A 24,446-nucleotide genomic window follows, 5' to 3' on the forward strand; every position below is an offset into this window, starting at 1 on the left:
AACATGTATGGCTGTCTAAACACTTATTTTATTACTTAATAGAGGTTTAAGATTTCAGTGAAGTTCCTAGAACAAGTCCTACCCTCAAGCAACCTGCTGAGCAATTGAACGATTTACTGATTCTCAGCCCTTCAGAACTATCTCTGTAATGGTCGAAGTGGCTGTGGCAATCACATTGGCATTAATTCAGCAAACTCCATCTGGCCATTGATTAGAATGGGACAGAGCTGTGACAATTTGCTGTTTGACTGTCGGCGAGAATAACAGCACCACTGTGGGGGCGATCCACAAAGTCCAAATCTGTGGACCCCACACACAACATCTGACAACATGAATACTCATTTCTGTAGAGACTGGAACACATTGTAAAAAAAAAACTTACTTGTTTCTTCAGGGAACTTCAAATCATCTGAAAGAGATTCAGCAAAGAAAATGTTTGGTAACTGTGAAAAATATAGTCCCTATTTTCAATTCATTCAAAATCTAACAGAAATCTCATCTGACCTAGAGGCTAAAGTGATACGTGCAAAAAGGAAAAACAGCAGCAGCTAAAGCAAAGTGGACCTGGCCATCATTAATCTTTTCCTCAAGAATCAGATGGAAAGCAGCCAATCACCAAAAATAACAAACTCCAGAATTCATTCTAACCGTCTAATTTGGAAGCTCCCAGGGCTCTAAAATATTCTTTTTGCGGATTTTTAAAAAAATTGCCAAGTGCTGGAAATCAAATAAAACCGGAAAATTATAGAAATAAACAGTAAAGGAGAAAAATGGATTGACCTTTAGCTGGGAGCCTTCATCAGAACTGGAGTGTAGTTCTGATGAAGAGTAATATTAACCCTTTCAGATGCTGATTGACCTGATGTGCAGGCAAGCCACGTGTATTAACACATTTCTACCTTATGGCCCAGAAATGATATGAAGATGATTGTCATTATTTTCAAATCATCTCAGGTTGGGGTTTGGTTTGGAGAACTAAACCAGGCCATGCAATGAACACGCACCGACTTTGAAATCTCTGTCTAATCCACCCAGATCATAATATTCATCCTAACAATCCATGCTGTTATGATGCAAAACATACACTAACAAGCCTCTTTATTCAAATTCCACTAAATTCATATTCCACCTCCATCTCTGATTGACTGTAACAACTATTGTGTTTTGAGATGTTACTATGATCATATTTTTGCTTTTCTATGAGATAACATACGGTGGCAATTTTAAAATCAGTTATAAATCCTGCAATGGTGAATTCTATGCCAAGGTTTGTTTGTTTTTTCTTTTGGATAGAAGAATAGCCCATTCCTATTTCCTACTGGAGAAATCATTTGAGAAGGAACGGATCGCAAAGTAACCGGCATGCGTTAGAATTAGCTGCCTCATATACACATTACCATCATCACATTCCACAGCAATTGCTGCACTGTAAATGGGCCTTCACAGTTAGAGTACATTTGAATGAGAGAAAATCACGAAGTAGTATTTGTAACGTATAATTGTACATGTTTCTGAATAGATCTAAAATGTGAACTGTGATACCCTCTTCTCTCCATCTCCCTCCCTTGTGAATTTTGTACTCATCAGAATGAGGGGGTTGAAATTTCTCTACACTACCCAACAATATACCTCATCCCAATCTCAGAAGAACACCTTGTTTCCATTATGCACAACAACATCGTGTGATCTACAAAAGTGACAATGCTAATTTAGTGCTAAATTAGAGTCAGTTCTGTGCTTATCGACCCACATCCAAGTCTCATGGTTTATTCATCTGACGGATGAATATCTGGACAGAACTAGCTTTCTCACAGCCTTCAAATAGACATCACGCTGCAATGTTAACCTCTACTCTCTTTAGAAATGCCTGCAGGCAGAACCATCCCTCCATGCAGGTTGAAAAGCAAAAGATTCTCCAAATTTTTCCTCATAACTCAGCTTCTGCCACCAGGGATCAACCTTGTGACCCATCTCTCCACTGCCTCGAATACTTGAATGTCTCAACAACCAGAATTGGATGCAGTTCTCAAGATGAAGTCTGACCAGAGCAGTATGCACTTTGATCAGGTCAGGCAGCATCTGTGGAGAGATAAACAGAGTTAACGTTTCAAGTCGATGACCCTTCGACCTGAAACTTTAACTCTGTTTCTCTCTCCACAGATGCTGCCTGACCTGCTGAGTATTTCCAGCATTTTCTGTTTTTATTTCAGATTTCCAGCATCTGCAGTATTTTGCTTTTGTATGCACTTTGATCAGTTTGGCCTTAGGCTGTTCCACTGCCCAGAGCCCTGCGACCTGGGCAGTGGAACAGCCTAAGGCCAATGGATCTCTGCAACTCCTGCTCTATAACTGACCATTGGGATGGCCTGGGCTATTGATGTCTGTATTTATTTCTCCAAGATTGACAAGCATGATGCACCACTCTGGTAAGGGAAGAAAGCCAGTGTCCATTTTTCCAGTTCCACCAATCTGTCAGTGAATTTATTCAGTGAGATAGCTGAGCCAAACAGTCCAAGATGATCCCTGGCTCAATGCCCAGCCTGCACAAAGTTATCTGATCTTTGCTGGGACAACAGAAGGATATTGGCTCTACTGTCTTGGGTTAGGAAGAGAAAAATTTACCAGAGTTGCTGCTTCAGATCACTATCCGGCAACACCTGCCATAAGTGCACCTGTGTGGGCTTTGAAGGACAGGATCCAGCTCAGCTACGAGGTTCATGTAGTCACATTGCTTAGTATCACTCATTGGCAACGCTCACACATAAAAAATGATCATTTGGGCAAGGTACTGCAAGGTGACTACGTCTTGTGGAAACATATTTCACAATCCAGTTAACACATTCAGGATAAGGGAGAAAAAGATGTAAATTTCTTTTGAAAAGCTGTTTTCTTTCCAATAACATGAAAGGCCACACTCCAGTATCTTGCCTGATCCAGTTACCATGCAGAGAGCTAACAAAACTCAGTAAAACTAGTGGGGCCTGAAATGGGCACTGACCCACTAAAGTTCACAGGGTCAGGGAGCAGGGCTGCAAAAAGTGGGCATTTGGCACCTGAGGACACATCTGGGGTGCCCCCACCACAGAAGGCTGCACAGAGCAGTGTAAGTTGTCGGGGGGGGGGGGGGCGTGCGAGGGTTCTGACCCCCTCAACAGTCCCCAGAAACACAATGAGGAGTAGCCCCAACTGCTCCATCCCCCCCACCCATCCCCCAGGCATCCTTTTTAAGGAAGTTGCTCAAACATTAAAAGAAATCTTCCCTTTTGAGAATCCATGTCCCCCAATTCCAGCCTGGACCCTCCCAGCCCCGCAGGAAATCTGGTCCAAGACAGGGGCCTGACATATCTAGGTCCCAGTACAGTTTGCAACCATTCTACCAGAGTTACAGTGGGAGTCCACTAGAACAGCCATGTAATCTCAGCAGCAGGCAGCACCGGTACATGAACTCACGAGCTTAGTTTCCTGTCAAGAGTTCAACTGGTTGAGCTACCAGAAAAATCAGCTTAACCATCATACTACTCGTTTCTGGCTTTCTTACAGTACAAGCTTAGACATACTCTTTGGACCAAAGTAGTATATGAAAAGATAACATTTTCTCTCACCCCACTATTCAAAAAATTGTAGTTTTATACAGTAAAGGTTATAGTAAACACAGCTTCACGTTCCAATGGATCCTGGGCTCATACTGATTATATGCATTTGTTGTGCAATGTCAACTCTCAATCAAATTTTTGAATAAGAAAAAAAGGCTTGCATTTATATAGTGCCTTTCACGAGCACCAGACGTTCCAAAGCGTTTACAGCCAATTAAGTACTTTTTGAAGTGTAGTCACTGTTGTAATGTAGGAAATGCAGCAGCCAATTTGCGCAAAGCAAGCTCCCACAAACAGCAATGTGATAATGACCAGATAATCTGTTTTATGGTGATGTTGTTTGAGGGATAAATATTGGCCAGGACACCGGGGAGAATTCCACTGTTCTTCTTTGAAATAGTCATGGGATCTTTTACATCCACCTGAGAGAGCAGAAGGGACCTTGGTTCAATGTCTCATCCGAATAACAGCACCTCCGACAGTGCAGCACTCCCTCAGCACTGCACTGGAGTGTCAGCCTAGATTATTGTGCTGAAACATCTGGAATTAAATTTGAACCCAAAACCTTCTGACTAAGAGGCAAGGGTGCTACCCTCAAAAATCCCAATAAGATTAACTCCTTACCTATAATAATGTCTGCTTCCATACTCCATTGTTCTGCCTTGTCATTGAACACATGGCAACGATAATATCCCTGATTGTCCAGATTTATTTTACTTATCTATTTTCAAATAAAGGTGTGTTTGGATAAGTTACTTATATGAACAAAATGTAAAGTACAACACCTGCATCAGGAGCAATTTTTCAAGTTCACACTGCTGGAGAAGAGCTTGACCCAACAGGTGTGCAAACTGGGAAATTGTGGGAGTGCTGCCTATGATTTCCCAATATGCATTTCTGGTAAGCGAGGCTCCGACAAGCAGCGTGAATATGAAAAATTGGCTCTAATGAATATATTAATTTTAATATATAAAATAAGTAAATAGTACTGTACTTAAACCTTAGAAAAAGGCAGCTTGAACTTAGGAAATCGGTTTTAGCATGTAATCTAAGGCTTTATGCCTTTCACAACTTCAGGATGTCCCAAAAGCTTTACAGCCAATTAAGTACTTTTGAAGTGTAATCACTGTTGTAATATAGAAAATGCAGCAGCCAATTTGCACACAGCAAGGTCCCACAAAGAGCAATGACATAAATGACCAAATAATCTGTTTGTGATATTTGTTGAGAGATTAATATTGGCCAGGACACCGGGGAGAACGCCCCTGCTGTTCTCCAAATAATGCCATGGGATCTTTTACATCCACCTGAGGGGACAGTCAGGGCATAGGTTTAACGTCTCATCCAAAAGATGGCACCTTCGACTGTGCAGCACTCCCTCAGTACTGCACTAGAGTGTCAGCCTGGATTATGTGCTCAAGTCTCTGCAGTAGGGCTTGAACCCACGATCTTCTGACTCAGAAGAGAGAATGCCACCACTGAGCCAAAATGGACACACTATTCACAAAACATATTGAGGTTGATTTTGACTTTTGGGAGACCGATTGGTGGAGTGCGCTGGTCGGCAGCGAAGAGGCCCCTGCAACTTTTGAGGCCCTTGCCTCACTTGGCAGGTGAACTGCGGGGCGCCAAACAGGCGTCCCAATTCAGCGAGCCGGATTGAGGCCTCAAGATCGGGCCGGGGCAGCTGTGAACAAGGTTATAGTATTAGGCAAGTTATACGTTATAAAATAGATGAACAATTGCTATTGATTCAGAGGAAAATATTCCAGGATAACTCGCTGGTTTTCTGTAAACGTTGCAATAGGATCCTCAACATCGCCCTGCACAAGCTGATGGGACCTCGGCATCTCCAAGAATGCAGCACTCCCTCAGCATTGCACTGTAGTATCAGGCTAGATGGTGTCCTGGTGTGGGTTTCAAGCCCACAATCTTCTGACTCAGAGATAGCTATTATGCATCAATCAGAACAAGTTTCCAGAGAAATATATCTGGAGGGGGATGGGAGAAAGAAACAGAGCCTTACTGCACTGGAAATTACCTTGTAGTGCCTTTCACAGCCATTGCTGACTGGTAGTCCATTTCTCAGCCATTGATAACGTGGCATTGGTATGCCAATTGCAGTACATTCCAATACCAGTGTGTCTCCTACCATCAGTGCTTGGGCTTGTGGCTGATTTATAATCTGAAGCCTGGTCTCAGTGGTATAGAATCTTCTTCCTGGAAAGAAAACAATTCTATTTTCAGCAGTTGGTCACCAAATATTCTTAGACTTTCAACTATAAAGCCATGAATATGAGCTTGCCCTATTTTATAGGCACAAAGTAACAGTTTTAGGACCAAGGCCGTGTGCACACCACAGACGTTGAATTTCGTGGATGGGTGAAGGAGGAGTGGGGGGGGGGGGGGGGGGGGGAGGGAATACTAAGCGAAATAGAAATTACAGATAAGACTGCCACTCGCAAGCGGAGGAAGATAAAGGAAGGCAAGTCATCATGCTCAGATGGATTTCGTACGTAAAGAAGTGGGTTGTGAAATCGGTCACATCCTTGACACTATCCTAAGGGAATTCATAGAAACAGGAATACGATAGCAAAATACTGCGGATGCTGGAAATCCGAAATAACTACAGAAAACGCTGGAAAAACTCAGCAGGCCAGGGCAGCATCCGTGGAGCGAGAAACAGAGTTAACGTTTCAGACGTCAGACGAAAGGTTCTCGACCTGAAACGTTAACTCGGTTTCTCTCTCCACGGGTGCTGCCCTAGCCTGCTGAGTTTTTCCAGCATTTCCTGTTGTTATAATAGAAACAGGAGCTGTGCCCAAGAATTGGAAAGTAGCTAATATAACATCAACTTTTAAAAGGGGCAGAGGGCCCAACATATATTTGTTAATTCATTCTCAGGATGTGGGTGGCACTGGCAAGGCCAGCATTTATTGCCCATCCCTAGTTGCCAGTGAGAAGGCGGTGGTGAGCTTTTTGCTTGAATCGCTTCAGTCCATCTGATGAAGGTACTCCCACAGGGCTGTTAGATAGGGCTTGTCAGGATTATGACCCTGCAACAATGCAGAAACGGTAATGCGTGTCCAAATCAGGATGGTGTTTGACTTGGATGGGAACTTGGAGGTGATGGCATTCCCATGCATCTTCAGCCCTTTTCCTTCAACGTAGTGGAGGTCGAGGGTTTGGGAGGCGCTGTCGAAGAAGCCTTGATGAGTTGCTTCAGTGCATCCTGTAGATACACAACAGCCATGGTGCAGCGATGGTGGAGGGAGTGGATGTTTAAGGTGGTCGGTGGGCTGCCAATCAAGCATACTGGATGATGTAGAGCTTCTGGAGTGTTGTTGCAGCTGCACCCATCCAGGCAACTGGACAGTATTCCATCACACTCCTGACTTATGTCTTATTGGTGGTAGAGGGGCTTTGGGGAGTCAGGAGGTAAGCCACTTGCCGCAGAACACCCTGCTCTGGCAGCCATGGCATTTATGTGGCTTGTCAAAGTTGAATTTCTGGTCAATGGCAACTCCCAGGATGTTGATGGTGGGGGATTCGGCAATGGTAATGCCATTAAATGTCAAGGGGTAGTTTGGGTAAATTATTATGAGGTATCAAGGAAGGAGAGAGATTGAAAGATCTAGATGGGGCTTGTATGGTAAGAGAGAGTCAAAATGGATTTATGAAGGGGAAGTGTGGAAAAAAGCAAATTTAACTCCAAACTAAATATACAGAAACAAAACTGTCGAAGTGTGCAGACAACACCAAATAGGAAGAGGATGGGGTTCAAACGATGGGGTTCAAACAATGGGGAACAAGCAAGCCAATTTGGATGCGTTGGGAAGGTATGCGGAGCGTGGAAAATGACATTTAATGCAAGATAATGGCCCGGGTTTTGCGGTAGGTATACCCCCGCCTTTGAAATACACCGCAAGTTCATGATTTCCACATACGCTTGCGCATGCGCTAAATCCCGAAGTTATGATCCGTCAAGGTACGCCTCGACAGATCATCTGCGCCGCCTTGTAAATCACAACTGCTGGTGCAGAGTTGGGCTGTTTGCCCACCAACTGCCCAGAAATTAGACGTTTTTCTTACGGTTAATGAAAGCAGGGCACAGGATCCTGCTTCACTGTGATGTGAAAGGAACCCGGGAGACCTCGAGGTTCTCTGCCGGGGTTCCCGACAGCGGGTCTACTTTGAAAGTTGCTGAAAACGTTTGGAAAAGGCTCTCAATCTCAAAAAGAGCGCTCAGCAGCCACCTGTGAGGGCTTATGATATAAACGGGCGGGCTTTTGGAACTCTTTCTCCAGTATGAAATCACACTGAGACTCGACAGCGCAGGACAGACAGAGAAACAATTACACTCCTTGCCCTTCGCCGTCTTAAACTGTGGACTATTAAATAAAGAGCTACGCCTTTTTTCAAATTCGATTTCAGTTTAAAACTGGAATGACTGTTTAAAAATGATTTTTTTCACATTTACATGACTTTTAAAATAATTATTCCAGAATATATGAATCTTTTAAATTTTGTTAACATTTATATGCTGTTTAAAATTTTTGCATCCGTATGACTTTGTAAAACATTTTTGTCCTAGAAATTCGTCTCGGGCTGTGATATTCAGTTCCATTGCACGAATATCAGGTGCTGCCTATAATGGGCGGCCGATCCGATATCGCCCGTTTTCACCACCTCCCGAGATGAATTCCGACCTACTCACTTTATTAATATGACTTTTACAACTCTTTCCATTTTTCCGCCCCACAGGTACTGCATTCTATATAAAGAGGCAGCCTGAGAGGGAGAAACATGCCTTTTGAGGACTTTTCCCCGATCTTGGTACAGTAATTTTGGTACAGAGACTCCAACATGCGAGGGAACAACAGAGTCAGGAACCATGACCGTCCCCTGATCAGGAGGAACTTTTACCCACCCGAGAGCGGATAGGGAGAGGCTGCCTTTTGAGATAATGTCGGAGGAGTGATGTGTGAGGAGGCAGCGCTTTAGCAAAGAGGCAATCGGCCGTCTATGTGATATGTTAAAGGACAACCTTCAGCCATGTTCCAAGACCCGCACTGCCTGGTCTGAGGCCATGAAGGTAATCACAGCACTGAACTACTATGCGGATCATTTCAGTCAGGCACCAGCGACATTTCCAACATCATTCTGCAAGGGCCTGCATTCACCAGGTCACAGATGCCATATTCCATAGGGCTTCTGACTTCATCGACTTCGACCTGTCCCCTCGGCAGCAAAGGGAGAGGGCCCTTGCATTGTACAGGATTACTGGCTTCTCCAAAGTGATTGGGGCTGTCGATGGAACCCATATTACATTGAAGGCACCAACCTGTTACATATATCAACAGGAAAGGGTTTCATTCCTTAAATGTAATGATTGTCTGTGATGCCCAACTGCAGATCCTTAATGCAAATACAGATCACCAGGTAAGTGTTCATGGCGCCTTCGTCCTCCGGCACTCAGACTTACATGATACACTCAGTACATGGCATCCAGGATCTGCATGGATATTGGGCGACAAGGGCTACCCGCTAAAACCGTGGCTGATGACACCATACCGCAGGACCAATAATGAAGCACAGGAGAGATATAACCGCACACACATGTCCACCTGCCAAGTGGTGGAGAGGACAATTGGGGTTCTAAAATCACGCCTCCGGTGCCTGGACAGGTCAGGGGGGGACTTTGCAGTAGATAGTTATTTGATGTTCTTAGAGCAAGACTTTAAATACAAATTGTTAACTAGCTATTTTCTACTTTGTAAACAGTTGTAATGTTAAATTGGTTAATAATAAAAAGTTAAACACTTCAAAGTGACTACAGAAATTAAACTTCTTACTTCATCGTTGGCTAAGAGACAAGCTGGCTGCTTTGGAGACAGGGTATTTGAGGTGTGAAAACACCTTAAAAGTCTCTAAAAGTCCCTAAAACGTCTTTAAAAAGATTAAAATACACTTACATTTAACATAAAACAGGTAACTTTAATGCAAGAGAGCGAACGAAGTTCCTGCGGGCACGGCTTAGTTTTGACAGATTTTGTGGGTGTGTCTTCCCTTACGCATAGGCTGTGCGCTGCGCTCCTGGCCTTCATGATGTAATACGCAGAGCACAACTCCGCAGCGCAGAAGAGCCAGTATCTGTTCTGGGCCTCGCACAAAGCAAGTTCGTATTCTTTTCGCAGGTCGGCAATATACCCTGTAGCAACGCCACCGACCACAATTTTTGGGCCATTGAGAAAAGGTAAGAGAAATAAACAGCGAGAGTATAAACAAAATAGCTTCAGGATACAGGACAAGAATGTGGGGGTATTGGGGCATAGCTCATTTAAACACACAGTACAGTATGCAGCAGCAGTAAGGAAAGCTAACTGAACCTTGGGAAATATAGTCAGAGGAAGAGAGCACAAATTCCAGGCAGTGATAAACCAGCGGGAGGGGGCGGCAATCCCACGTGGGAGTCTTCGTCAGAGGCCTGGCAGATTTTACCGCCAGCCCTCATTTGAATGCTGCCGGCAAGCTGCTCGCCTGTTTTGGCGGAAAGTGACAGCTGGCTGGTGGGGCAGGGATGGGAACGCAAAGATCAGGCGACATGGAAGCAGCCCGGTGGCATCAATAGAAGACTTCCAGCAGAAGGAAAGTCCAGGAAAGGGTCTGTTGCCCGAACCCCTGCTGATCTCGTGGCCTCAGGATTGTTTTTATAATTTTGGCAGGCTCCCTTGCCCGTCTGGAGTAGAGGTGCAGAATGTACGTTATTACAATATGCCTGCCCTGACAAAAATGTTTCTTTTGTTGCCTATATTCAATGTTTTAACTTGTCATTTGCATTGCAAGAAAAAACATGTAAGCGGTTAACTCCCAGGGTCACACAAAGTACTTTTTCAACAAAGAACCATCAGCTCAAGCCAAAGATTGACTGCTAGATTTTCTTCAAGGTGAGTTTCTCATATCCACACAATGGTTGTCTGAAATGTTAAATCAGTTAATCAACCTGGGAGGTCATTATTTACAAGCCCAAACACCTTTTGCCATTGACAGATTACCTAAAATATTGTTTCTCAGAATTACTTTGAGACTTTTTTTGTGTAAATTGGTGATCTAGTTAATATGCACACAGTCAGACAACAAGAAATCTCCTTCTTCACTAGACCATTCCAAGCAATGGATAATCTGTGAATAACTGCTGGTCCCGTTCACACCATCACCCCTGTGCTCGCTGACCTACATTGGCTCCCAGTTAAGCAACGCCTCGATTTTAAAATTCTCATCCTAGTTTTCAAATCCCTCCATCGCCTCGCCCCTCCCTATCTCTTTAATCTCCTCCAGCTCCACAACCCCCACCCCGATCGCAACCCCCCTCACCCCCCCCACAAGATATCTGCGCTCCTCTAATTCTGGCCTCTTCAGCATCCCCGAATTTAAATCGCTCCACCATTGGTGGCCGTGCCTTCAGCTGCCAAGGCCATAAGCTCTGGAATTCCATCCCTAAACCTCTCCGCCTCCCTACCTCTCCCTCCTCCTTTAAGACGCTCCTTAAAACCTACCTCTTTGACCAAGCTTTTGGTCGCCTGTCCTAATATTTCCTCGGCATCAAATCTTGTTTTATAAAGCTCCTGTGAAGTGCCTTGGGACGTTTTACTACATTAATTAAAGGCACTATATAAATACAAGCTGTTGTTGGTCTGAGGTGATGAGTGGTGCATTTATTTGTTGCTTTTGTTTCAGAATAGCTGAGGAGATGGTCACAAGTCCTCTGGACACAGAGCAAAGGCTATGCCCCAGCCTGGGGTAGTGACTTTCACTGGCAGCTGTTCGAGACCTTTAAGGAAGGGGATCGAGTCCTTGACTGCGGTCGGAGACTGCTCCTTAAAAAAATATTTTGGCAGTCCACAACCAGAGTCAGTCAATCAGCTTCAGTTTCAGAGTCGACATCTATTGAGCTATTTCTTTTAAAGTCAGTGCCACTTAGCTGGGCTAAATTGAGTTTACAGTAACTGGCCTTTTGTTTAAGGTCTACGTTAAGAAAGAAAGCAATTCACATATTTATTATTTTTTGTATTTGAAGACTGCAGAGAAGTGTACATTTCGCTGTGTTGGTTACTGATCATTTGCTTGCCTGATGTAAATAAAACCCCTTGTTGACCTAAAGCCTACTTCTTGATTTGGTAGACGTGCATATCTAGTCCACTCTTGGATCATGTAGTGGCATGTGGTACATTCCTATAGCTCGTGTTCTTTATTCTTTACAATACAAGTCAGCAGAAAGAGGGAGAGGCTAACCAACTCTGGAATTTTTTTTACATCAGTTTTCAGGATTAGTTCAGTTCATTTTCATTTCAAATTTCCTTGGGATGCTTTCTCCGAGTCTACCTTAATTGTACTTCATTTGTATACAGTGGCTTTAATCATAGAAATTTACAGCACAGAAGGAGGCCATACAGCCCATCATGTGTGTGCCGGCCAAAAAAAAGCTATCCAGCCTAATCCCACTGATGTAATAAAATTAACCAAAGCAGTTCGCAGAAGTGAAGATGGACTTCTGAGCAGTGGTAGAAAAAGAACTGGGGAGCTGGCAAAATGTATGGTAAAAAATATAGGTTTTGAGGAAGCTTTTGAAGGAAGGCAGAGGGGGTTTGGGGAGTGTGTTCCAAGTGACCAGATTAGCAGCACAGTGCGATCTCGTCCTGCAACAACTGATTTTGCTGCCCCAAAGAACTGGCTGGGAGGTCACTGCTGTGCCCAGCTCCATTCCTACCCAACACGTTTCCTTTGCTGTGGCAGTGAGATACCTTGTATTGTGGGTAGGAAGTCATGATCTCACAATAGCTTTTGCCAGATAAGAATTTCTACTTGCAGTGTAGGGCACAAGTGTGTTTCTGGAGTGAAGCGAGAACATTAGGTAGGACTGGATGATCAGCCATGATCTCATTGAATGGCGGAGCAGGCTTGAAGGGCCGAATGGCCGACTCCTGCTCCTATCTTCTATGTTTCTATGGAGCTGGGACCAGCAATGGGAAAAGCGTGAATGAGAAACAGTGGGTTGACCCATGATGCCCATTTTTTTTTTTGAGATACACTATTTTTTGCTAGTACTTCCTGTTTTAATTTTTGATCTGCTGCACTTACAGCTTTTCCTTTGGTTTCTCAATTTCCCCCATTTTTTGGTGTGGGTCTCTCCTATGTCTCGTCACCCTTCTAACTATTTGCATGTTATTTTGTCCTTTATGTTTGTCTATCACCTCACTGATGATGATCTTTTATATCATCTAATCAGTTTTCGATTAATAGTTTGCAGGTCATTCAACCCATTAACTCCATCTTTGCAATTGGCAATATAAACAGAAAACGCTGGAAATACTCAGCAGGTCAGGCAGCATCTGTGGAAAGAGAAACAGAGTTAACCTTTCAGGTTGATGGCCTTATATCTAAACTGGAAAAAGTTAGAGATATAACAGGTTTTAAGCAAGTGCAGGGGCAGGGGGAGGGGAGGATAGAATGAAAGGGAAGGTCTGTGATAGGGTGGAAGGCAGGGGAGATTCAAAGATAAAAGGGATGATGGTGCAAAGCAGAAGGAGATGGTAATGGGACAAGTAAAGAAACAAAAGAGGAGTCTAGATGAAAAATAACAGAAAATGCTGGAAAAACTCAGCAGGCCAGACAACATCCGTGGAGAGAGAAATAGAGTCAACGTTTCAGGTCGAAACTCTTCATCAGAACTGAAAAAACACAGGAAATGAAACAGATTAAAAGGCCAGTTTGGGGACTAGGAAATGGGGATGAGATAACAAAAGAGAAGTGAAGAGACATTAAGAGGTATTCAAAACAAGACGAGATGGTGATAGGACCAGTGGAGAGACAAAAGACGGCTCTAGATTAGGTGTGAAATGCGCTGGCAGAATGAGAGACAGCTGCCATGTGGGAGAGAAAAAAAAGGGGGAAGGGCCAAAATAAAGGTGTGGATAAAAAATATATGTAAAAATGTAATAGGGGCAGAGGTTATGATCTGAAATTGTTGAACTCGATATTGAGTCCGGAAGGCTGTAAAATGCCTAATCGGAAGATGAGGTGCTGTTCCTCGAGCTTACGCTGGGTTTCCGTGGAACAATGCAAGAGCCCGAGTACGGTGAGGTCTGAGTGGGAATGGGGCGGTGAATTAAAATGACAGGCGACCAGAATCTCGGGGTCCCTCTTACGGACTGAACGGAGGTGTTCTGCAAAGCGGTCGCCCAATCTGCGTTTGGTCTCCCCAATGTAGAGGAGACCACATTGTGAGCAGCAAATACGGTATACTAGATTGCAAGAAGTACAAGTAAATCGCTGTTTCACCTGGCAGGGGTGTTTGGGGCCCTGGACAATGGGAAGGGGGGAGGTATAAGGGCAGCTGTTGCATCCCCTGTGCTTGCACGGGAAGGTGCCGGGCGAAGGGGAAGGGGTGCTGGGGGTGATAGAGGAGTGGACTAGGGCGTCTCGGAGGAACGGTCCCTACGGAATGCTGAAAGGGGAGGGGAAGATGCGTTTGGTAGTGGGATCACGTTGGAGGTGGCGGAAAATGATCCGTTGAATGTGGAGGCTAGTGGGGTGAAAGGTGAGGACAAGGGGAACCCTATCGTGGTTCCGGGAGGGAGGGGCAGGGGCGAGGGCTGAAGTGCGGGAGATAGAACGGACACGGTCGAGGGCCGTGTCAGCAATGGTAGAGGGGAATCCTCAGTTGAGGAAAAAGGAAGACATGTCGGAAGCACTGGTGTGGAAGGTGGCATCGTCGGAGCAGATGCGGCAGAGACGGAGAAACTGGGAGAATGGAATAGAGTCCTTACAGGAGGCGGGGTGGGAGGAAGTGTAGTCCAGGTAGCTGTGGGAGTCAGTGGGCTTGTAGCAAATGTTGGTCAATAACCTATCCCCAGAGATGGAGACGGAGAAGTCGAGGAAGGGAAGGAAAGAGTCAGAGATGGACCATGTGAAGGTGAGGGAAGGGTGGAAATTGAAGGCAAAGTGAATGAAATTGTCTAGTTCAGGGCGGGAGCAGGAAACGGCACCGATACAGTCATCAATGTACCAGAAAAAGAGGTGAGGGAGGGGACCCAAGTAGGACTGGAACAAAGAGTGTTCCACATATCCCACGAAAAGGCAGGCATAGTTAGGACCCATGCGGGTACCCATAGCAACACCTTTGATTTGGAGGAAATGAGTGGAGTCAAAGGAGAAGTTGTTTAATGTGGGAACAAGTTCAGCCAGGTGGAGGAGGGTGGTGGTTGGGCCTCTTTTGAAGGAAGAAGCGGAGCGCCCTCAGGCCGTCCTGGTGGGGGATGGAGGTGTAGAGGGATTGTACGTCCATAGTGAAAAGGAAGCGGTTGGGGCCAGGAAACTGGAAACTGTTAAAGTGACGGAGGGCATCAAAAGAGTCGCGGATGTAGGTGGGAAGAGACTGGACAAGAGGAGAAAAGATAGAGTCGAGATAGGAAGAGATAAGCTCCGTGGGGCAAGAACAGGCTGAAACGATGAGTCTACCAGGGCAGTCCTGTTTGTGGATCTTGGGAAGGAGGTAGAAGCGGGCTGTGCAGGGTTGGGGAACTATGAAGTTGGTGGCTGCAGGAGGGAAGATCTCCAGAGGAGATGAGATCAGTGACAGTCTTGGAAACGGTGGTTTGATGTTCGGTAGTGGGGTCACGGTCCAGGTGGAGGTAGGAGGAGGTGTCGGAGAGTTGCCGTTCAGCTTCTGCTAGGTAGAGGTCGGTTTGCCAAACAACAACAGCACCACCCTTGAGTCTAGATGAGGTGTAAATGGGAATAGCAGAATCATCAACAGCTGACATCTGAAACAATAGGGTCAGAGATTATAATCTGAAATTGCTGAACTCAATATTGAGTCTGGAATGCTGTAAAGTGCCTAATCGAAAGAGGAGGTGCTGTTCCTCGAGCTTTCATTGAGCTTCATTGGAAGAGTGTAGGAGGCCAAAGACAGAGAGGTTAGAGTGGGAGTGGAGCAGAGAATTAAAGTGACAGGCGACCAGAAGCTCGGGGTCAGGCTTGCGGACTGAATGAAGGTGTTCCGCATAGCAGTCACCCAATCTGCGTTTGGTCTCTGCCACGTAATTGCCATACCCGTTGATTCACTCCCCTCTTCCCCTCCACTTTTTCCTCTTATTTTTCTAACCTTACTAAAATGACTGCTCCTCTTTTGGTCTTCAGTTTTTATGAAGGGTACACAGCTGAACCTGCATGACCTGCCTTTTGTCTTTTCCGATGCTGACTGACCGACTGTGTATTCCCAGAATTTAGTGTTTTGTTTAGATTGTCAGCATTTGTAGTTTTCTTCTATGTGATCTTTTAAGCACAGGAAAATGTTGTTAGGCCAGATTTACTCAGCACACCCCTCAATTTCCAGAAATGCACAAAAGTATCTCTTGAACCCCATTTATACCAACGGCTTCAATGATCCTTCTTGGTAACTTATCGCACAACCCAACTCCATTACCCTTTGGGTATAAAAGCTTTGCTCAGCTTCCCTTCTAACTTAATTTTAGTTTAGTATTCCCTTGGTATTTGAACTCGTCACCATAATGAGCAATTTGTCTTGTTTCCTTGATCATCTCTAATTGTTAATTAGCGATGTTGTTTAATGAGATTGTTGGCTTTTATTTCAATGGGAGAAATTGAGAGAATTTGTCTGTATTATTTACCATCACGGTGGAAAAGTTTCTTATTCAACAGGTAGTTTACAGGGAAGTATATGCAGCCCACACAGTTACCAACAAGCATTCCTGATCCTCATCTTCATTCCTGTCACCATTACTCAAGCAGCTGACATTCTAGGGTATTGCCACACAGAGATTTCTATTTTGCATAATTGTATTAGTCATACTCACAATACCAGTTTCTGTATTTAATGGAAAAAAGAGGAATCATAATTTGAATTTGCAGTGTGTCTACTGCTCTTTGTAGCTTTGCTCCACATCATAGAATCATAGAAGCTTGCAGCACAGACGGAGGCCATTCAGCCTGTCGTGTCTGTGCTGGCTCTTTGAAAGAGCAGTCGTGCTTAGTCCCACACCCCCGTATTATATTATACCCTTTTATTTCTGACGTCTGTAAGATGCACTTCATGTAACTATAGAAAATGACACCTTCCCAAAATCCACCATATCTGTGTAACTAACATGTGTATTGCAGGTAGACTACCCTTTATCCGAACTTCTGAAAACCGAAACCCTCTAAAAACCGAAGGCGTTTTCGTTCAGCGTAAGTCGTGCGCACGACATGACCAGAGTGGCGCACGACTTACGCTGAGCAGGGCAGAGGGTCACTGAGTTCCCTCCTGGGTAGGAGATTGTAGGCCGAGCCAGGCAGTGTGAAGGAGGTATACCGGGAGAGTGAACCCAACAATACAGCGGCCCGTCCGATAGCTGCAGCGGCCTGTCCGATATTCTTTTCTCCCCCCCCCGACCCCCCGCCGACCCCCACCCTTTCGGATAAGGGATAGTGTATCCTTTATCCGCACTTCCGAAAACCGAAATCCTCTGAAAACCGAAAGTGTTTTCATTCAGCGTAAGTCGTGCGCACGACCCCGACCCCCACCCCCGACCCCCACCCCCGGCCCCCACCCCCGACCCCCCCCGACAAATTTCCCAGTCTTATAAAATACCTTCCGAAATCCGAAATTTTCCGAAAACCAAAACACGGCTGGTCCCGAGGTTTTCGGATAAAGGATAGTCTACCTGTACTACAATATCACAAAAATAACCTGCAATTGATAGTTCACGAGGCATTGAAGGTTCTGTTGTGACTTTCTTTACAGACCACTACACAAAGGTTTAGCCCTTACAGATAACAAGTCCCTATGTTTTGGAAAATCTATCTGCAAGTGTGAACACGTGGTTAGCAGGGTGTGCACGCATGTGCTCAGGTGTGTGCACATGCTTAAGAACATAGGTTTAGCTGTGTGTGCGTGCATGCAGACATGCATAAGAACATAGGTTTAACAGTGTGTGAGTGCGCCTGTGAAAACATAGGGTTGAGTGTGGGAATGGGAAGAAGGGGTTAGGATTGATTGTGTGTGTGTGTGCGCGTGTATGTTCACACAATGTGAAGGTGAGCCAGTGAATGGTGATTAGGACGATTGAATACAATGGTGATTAGATAACCAGAACCATCATTTCAACCCCTGCCACAAAGTCCATACCCATGTCACTAACTCCATCCCCCTCCCTGGCCACCATCGTAGGCTGAACCAGACTAAATACAATCTTGGTATTCTGTTTGGCCCAGAGTGGAGCTTCTGACCTCCTATTCTCTCCACCATACAACCGCCTACTTTCACCCCTATAACGTTGGCCACCTCAGCCCCTGTCTCAACCCATTGGCTGTTGAAATCCTCATCCATGCCTTTGTCGCTTCCAATGCTCCCCTGGCTGGCCTAGCATCCTCCACCCTCTGTAAACCTCAGATAATCCAAAGGGTCTGCTGCCCTTATACGATCCTGCACTACCATCCTGCACTCCAACTCTCGCTGACCTACATTGGTTCTTGGTCCCCAATGGCTCAAAGATAAAGTGGTCACCCTCATACTTAAATCCATCTCTGGAACCTCAAATACTACAACCCACACTCTGTTCCTCTGTCTTTGGCCTCTTGTGCATCCCGCCACTGGTGGCTGTGCATTCAGCTGCATAGGTACCACTGTATGGAATTCCCTTCCTGAACCCCGCCACCTCAAGATGCCTTACTGAATGCAGAGAGAAATATTGGGAGCGTTTAATTACAAATTGAAACATGTCCTTTTAGCCCTGTATAACTCATGGCTGAAGGCACATTTAAAAACCACGCGGTTTTGGCTATCGTATCTTCAAAAGGGTATTGTTGCGTTGGGGGTGGTGGACGGGGGGTGGGGGAGGAGGCATAATTCTGGGAAACAACTGTTTTGTTAAAAAGATAATAGTGAGGGAACATGAAGCACACATTAAAATGCTTTAAGGTGCTACTATACATAATGTTGGTTAAAGCAAGTTATTTAACTTCAGCAGTGATTGTAAAACTAGAAGTACAAAATTAACAAGCATATATAGAGAATAGAAGACTTTTTTTTTTTAAATACAGTTTCAGATGTAAAATTAGTTCTATCCAAAAGTAATCAATACTATGCTGATTCAGTCATTTAAAAAAAATGGTAGATCTTGAAAATTCAGTGGGTGAATGTATTGCAGGAGTAGTATCAGGCCACACAGATCAGGAAATCTGCAGCTTCAATCCCTGGTCAGCCCTGGGTTAGTCAATCTTAGCCCAGTAGCAGTAGAAGCACGACAATTGGCCCGAGAGCGCCAGGATTTGGAGGCCGAAGCAGCCATGGTTAGTAGTCCTGGGCCTAGAAATTCCCTTGGGTTTGCGCCCATTTAGGGGCGCAAGAGTGGGTTGCGCCGGAAGTTGCGTCGCCGCTGAAATTAGGTGGGCCTTTAAATCGGCGTAAGCCGGTAGCGCTGCGTCGGCACCGATGACGTCATCGGTGTGCGCAGCGCCCCGGTACCGACCGAAACCACGCCGATCCCCATCTTCAGTAGCGGCCGCCTCTTCCCTGGCGGCCGCTAACAACGTTTTGAAAACCTGGCCGTGCTGCAGCCTTAGAGGCGCTATTTAAAGCGGAGGTGCAGCCGGCCGCTTTTTCGGCGGCCGCCTGCCCGCACCTCCTTCCCCGGCCTCCTCCACCCCCCCCCCCGCGGCATTGCCGGCTGGTTTCCGTGGAGCCCGGCACTTCGCCGTTGTGCCGGGCTCTTTTGCCGGCACTTTCAACGGGGCTCCGGCCGTTGCAGGCACCTCCCCCTTAAGAGAAGGGGGAGGCCTGCAGTACAGCAGCCTGCCGCTCCGCATCGGGTGGTGCAGCGGGACCGGCAGCGCTGAAATTCACTTTCAGCGCCCCAAGCGGGGCGGGCACACCCTGTACTAGCGCCCGCTTCCGCTTTGGGGCGCTGAAAGTGAATTTGGGGCGGGCACAACTGGCTCGGCGGCAGGCGCTAAATTTCCGGCGCAAACGTGCTGGCGGGGCGTCACCGAATTTATAGGCCCTGATGTCTACATAGCAACCCTGGCTGGAATCGCAAGTTTGTGTATGGCAGGGAAGAACAGGATTGGGCTCAGTTGTGATCATCCACCATGACCAAATTGCCAACCAAAATGTAAAGAATGGCCAATTGGGCAAGGTAGCAACTGGCCATTGCCACCTGTGGAAACATAGAAGATAGGAGCAGGAGTAGGCCATTCGCCCCTTCGAGCCTGCTCCGCCATTCAATGAGATCATGGCTGATCATCCAAATTCAGTACCCTGTCCCTGCCTTCTCCCCATATCCCTTGATCCCTTTAGCCTCAAGAAATATATCCAACTCTTTCTTGAATATATTTAATGAACTGGCCTCCACCGCCCTCTGTGGCAGAGAATTCCACAGGTTCACCACTCTCTGGGTGAAGAAATTCCTCCTCATTTCAGCGCTAAATGGCTTACCCCTTATCCTTACACTGTGACCCCTGGTTCTGGACTCCCCTGCCATCCGAAACATCCTTCCTGCATCTAGTCTGTCCAGACCTGACAGAATTTTATAGGTTTCGATGAGATCCCCTCTCAATCTTCTAAACTCCAGCGAGTATAAGCCCAATCGACACAATCTCTCCTCATACGTCATTCCTGCCATCCCAGGTATCAGCCTGGTGAATCTTCGCTGCACTCCCTCCATGGCAAGAACGTCCTTCCTCAGGTAAGGTGACCAAAACTGCACACAATACTCAAGGTGCGGTCTCACCAAGGCCCTGTACAACTGCAGCAAGACATCCTTGTTCTTGTACTCGAACCCTCTTGCTACGAAGGCCAGCATACCATTTGCCTTCTTAACCGCCTGCTGCACCTGCATGCTTACCTTCAGCGACTGGTGCACAATAACACCCAGGTCTCTTTGCACTTCCCCTTCTCCCAATCTATTGCCATTCAAACAATAATCTGCCTTCCTGTTTTTGCCACCATTTATCTCACATTATAGTGCATTTGCCATGTTTCTGCCCAATCACCCAACCTGTCCAAATCGTACTGGAGTTTCACAACATCCTCCTCACAGCTTACCCTCCCACCCAGCTTTGTGTCGTCTGCAAATTTGGAGATATTACATTCAATTCCCTCGTCCAGATCATTAATATATATTGTGAACAGCTGGGATCCTAGGACCGATCCTTGCGGTACCCCACTAGTCACTGCCTGCCACTCGGAAAACGACCCGTTTATTCCAACTCTTTGCTTTCTGTCCGCCAACCAGTTCTCGATCCAAGTCAATACCTTGCCCCCAATCCCATGTGCCTTAATTTTGCACACTAATCTCTTATGTGGGACCTTATCGAAAGCCTTCTGAAAGTCCAAATACACCACATCCACTGGTTCTCCCTTATCTATTTTAAGAGTTACATCCTCAAAAAATTCCAGCAGATTAGTCAAGCATGATTTATCTTTTGTAAATCCATGTTGACTTTGTCCGATCCTGTCACTGCTTTCCAAGTGCTCTGCTATTACATCTTTTATAATAGACTCCAGCATTTTCCCCACTACCGATGTCAGGCTTACCGGTCTATAATTTCCCGCTTTTTCTCTACCACCTTTTTTGAATAGTGGGGTAACATTAGCTACCCTCCAATCCATGGGTACCGTTCCAGAGTCTATTGAGTTCTGGAAGACGACCAGCAATGCATCTACTATCTCTAGGGCCACTTCCTTAAGTACCCTGGGATGTAGACCATCAGGCCCTGGGGATTTATTGGCCTTCAGTCCCATCAATTTTCCTAACACCATTTCCCTACAAATACTGATTTCTTTCAGTTCCTCCCTTTCATCAGACCCTATGTTCCCCGACATCTCTGGGAGGTCATTTGTGTCCTCCTTTGTGAAGACAGAACCAAAGTATGTATTTAGTTGGTCTGCCATTTCCTTGTTTCCCATTATAAATTCCCCTGATTCTGACTGTAAGGGACCTATGCTTGACTTCACCAATCTTTTTCTCTTCACATATCTATAAAAGCTTTTACAGTCAGTTTTTATGTTCCCTGATAGCTTACTCTCATATTCTATTTTCCCTTTCTTAATTAATCCCTTTGTCCTCCTTTGTTGACTCCTAAACTGCTCCCAATCCTCAGGATTATTGCTTTTTCTAGCCAATTTATATGTCCTCTCCTTGGATCTTATGCTATCCCTAATTTCCCTTGTTAGCCACGGTTGAGTCACCTTTTTTGTTTTATTTTTATGCCAAACTGGGATGAACAAATTTTGTAGTTCATCCATTCGGTCTTTGAATGTTTGCCATTGCCTATCCACTGTCAACCCTTTGAGTGCCATTCCCCAATCAATCCTACCCAACTCGCTCCTCAGACCATCGTAGTTTCCTTTATTTAAATTGAGGACCCTAGTTTCTGAGTCAACTACTTCATTCTCCATCTTAATGAAGAATTCGATCATATTATGATCGCTCCGACCCAAGGGGCCTCGTACAACAAGATTGCTAATTAATCCTTTCTCGTTACATAATACCCAGTCTAAGATGGCCTGATCTCTGGTTGGTTCCTCGACATATTGGTCCAGGAAACCATCCCGTAAACACTCCAGGACTTCCTCCTCCACAGTATTGTTACTAATTTGGTTGGCCCAATCTAGATGTAGCTTAAAGGCACCCATGATGACTGCTGTGCCCTTATTGCACGCTTCTTTAATTTCCCTTTTACTGCCATCCCCAACCTCTGCCTTACTGTTTGGAGGTCTATATACCACTCCCACTAATGGTTTGTTCCCCTTAGTATTCACTGCAGCTGTGACGCACCACGTGTGTGTGTGTGTGTGTGTGTGTGTGTGTGTGTGTGTGTGTGTGTGTGTGTGTGTACATAAGAAATAGGAGCAGGAGTAGGCCAATTGGCCCCTCGAGCCTGCTCCGCCATTCAATAAGATCATGGCTGATCTGATCCTAACCGCCAATCCACTATGACAGGACTATCTCCTGAATCTAACAGAATTAGACACACGAAACAGGAGCAGGATCAGGCTACACGGCCCCTGGGCCCGCTCCGCTACCCACAGGGCCATGACCTATCCGAACCTAGACTCATGTCCAAATTCCTGCCCGCTCCCCGTAACCCTTAATTCCCTTTTCTTCTAGGAAACTATTTCTGTTTTAAATTTATGTAATGATGTAGCTTCGACAGCTTTTTGGGGCAACATATTCCATGGACCTACCACCCTCTGAGTGAAGTAGTTCCTCCTCATCTCAGTTTTGAAAGAGCAGCCCCTTATTCTAAGACTATGCCCCCTAGTTCTAGTTTCACCCATCATCTGGAACATCCTCCCCGCATCCACCCGATCCAACCCCTTCACAATCTTATATGGTTCAATAAGATCGCCTCTCATTCTTCTGAACTCCAATGAGTAGAGTCCCAATCTACTCAACCTCTCCTCATATGTCCATCCCCTCATCCCCGGGATTAACCGAGTGAACCTTCTTTGTACTGACTCGAGAGCAAGTATGTCTTTTCTTAAGTATGGACACCAAAACTGTATGCAGTATTCCAGGTGCGGTCTCACCAATACCTTGTACAACTGAAGCAATACCTCCCTATTTTTATATTCTATCCCCCTAGCAATGAAAGCCAACATTCCATTGGCCTTCTTAATCACTTGCTGCACCTGCATACTAACCTTTTGAGTTTCGTGCACCAGGACCCCCAGATCCCTTTGTACTTCAGTACTTTCCAGTTTCTTGCCATTAAGATAATAACTTGCTCTACGATTTTTCCTGCCAAAGTGCATAACCTCACACTGTGTGTGTGTGTGTGTGTGTGTGTGTGTGTTAAATGGGGAAATTAACAAAGGATAAAAATGCAGCAAAAGCAAAATCAGCTTAAGAATTGGATTGAAGGTTCGAAGTACAAGTACAGCGATAGATGATCAAGTAACCTATGAAATGCAATGGCTCTTGTGTTGTTAGGGTCATAGAAAAGTCATGCTTCAATACAACTTGTCAAGGTTGAGTAATACAAGTACTAATATTACATTTACAGTACTTGACTGGAGATTTGCCTAGGGAAGTCATGGAGTTTTCACAGGCCATTATTTGCTTGAAAGTTTTGCCTATGGGTAATCATCTTTCTCAGGACAGTCTGCTCCAACTAATTAAGTCTGTTCTCATCAACAGGCAATACATGCTATGGTCCAAACTGATTTCAAAAATAAAACTTTGGCAAACTATCCCATTTCATCCGATAGCAAAATATTTCCTCGGAAATGAAATGTTAGCATGTTCCTACTGCACTAGGTTATGTCATGTCTGCAATATGATAAATGTAAAAGCTATCCTTGAAATGTCGTAACTGGCAGATTAAGATCTGTGCCTAGTTTCCTCACAACAGGGTTTCAAATCGGAATGAATGAGTCACAGAAGAGCTGGAGTTGCAATTAAGGTGCGACAATTGACCTCTGCGGTCCTAGACTAGACAGAATGGGGAAAGCCAATGTTCCTGTTCCTTATCAGTATTCAGAAACCCCTTATGGCTAAGTGTGCATATATACTGGGTGAGGACAGGATAAATTGTGATGCCTTTCATAAATGAACAGCCGACTGAGACTCGGGATAAGAAAATCAGGTGCACCCATTTTTGAGGGGCACACTCCTGCTCCTACTCCTCCCAGCTCCACACTCAGGTAAGTATATTTTAAAATCTTATCTTGTTGGTTGCAGCCTAACAGGTCGTCTCTTGAAGGACGGCCCGTTAGGCCGCAAGTAGGCCTGATTATTCCGAGTGCAGCCAGCAACAGCGCCAGCTGCCTCTGGGCTAAACAATCTT

The 24,446-nt window shown here is 45.4% G+C and overlaps 1 protein-coding gene across 2 annotated transcripts in view; it reads right to left on the reverse strand.

Annotated features, from left to right (window-relative positions):
- malt1 (MALT paracaspase 1) overlaps window positions 1–24,446 on the reverse strand; it is a 139,458-nt gene that overhangs the window by 86,176 nt on the left and 28,836 nt on the right. For both annotated transcript variants that reach the window (XM_085974308.1, XM_085974313.1), the window contains exons 6-8: window positions 5,635–5,813; window positions 4,218–4,314; window positions 383–409 (exon numbers count right to left, since the gene is read on the reverse strand). In XM_085974308.1, coding sequence (XP_085830434.1) covers window positions 383–409; window positions 4,218–4,314; window positions 5,635–5,813 — 303 coding nt within the window. The remainder of the gene's footprint in view (window positions 1–382; window positions 410–4,217; window positions 4,315–5,634; window positions 5,814–24,446) is intronic.

The sequence above is a fragment of the Somniosus microcephalus genome, chromosome 2 (assembly GCF_052327205.1).
Source record: "Somniosus microcephalus isolate GS21.2 chromosome 2, FLI_Smic_1.0, whole genome shotgun sequence".
Lineage (NCBI taxonomy): Eukaryota > Metazoa > Chordata > Chondrichthyes > Squaliformes > Somniosidae > Somniosus > Somniosus microcephalus.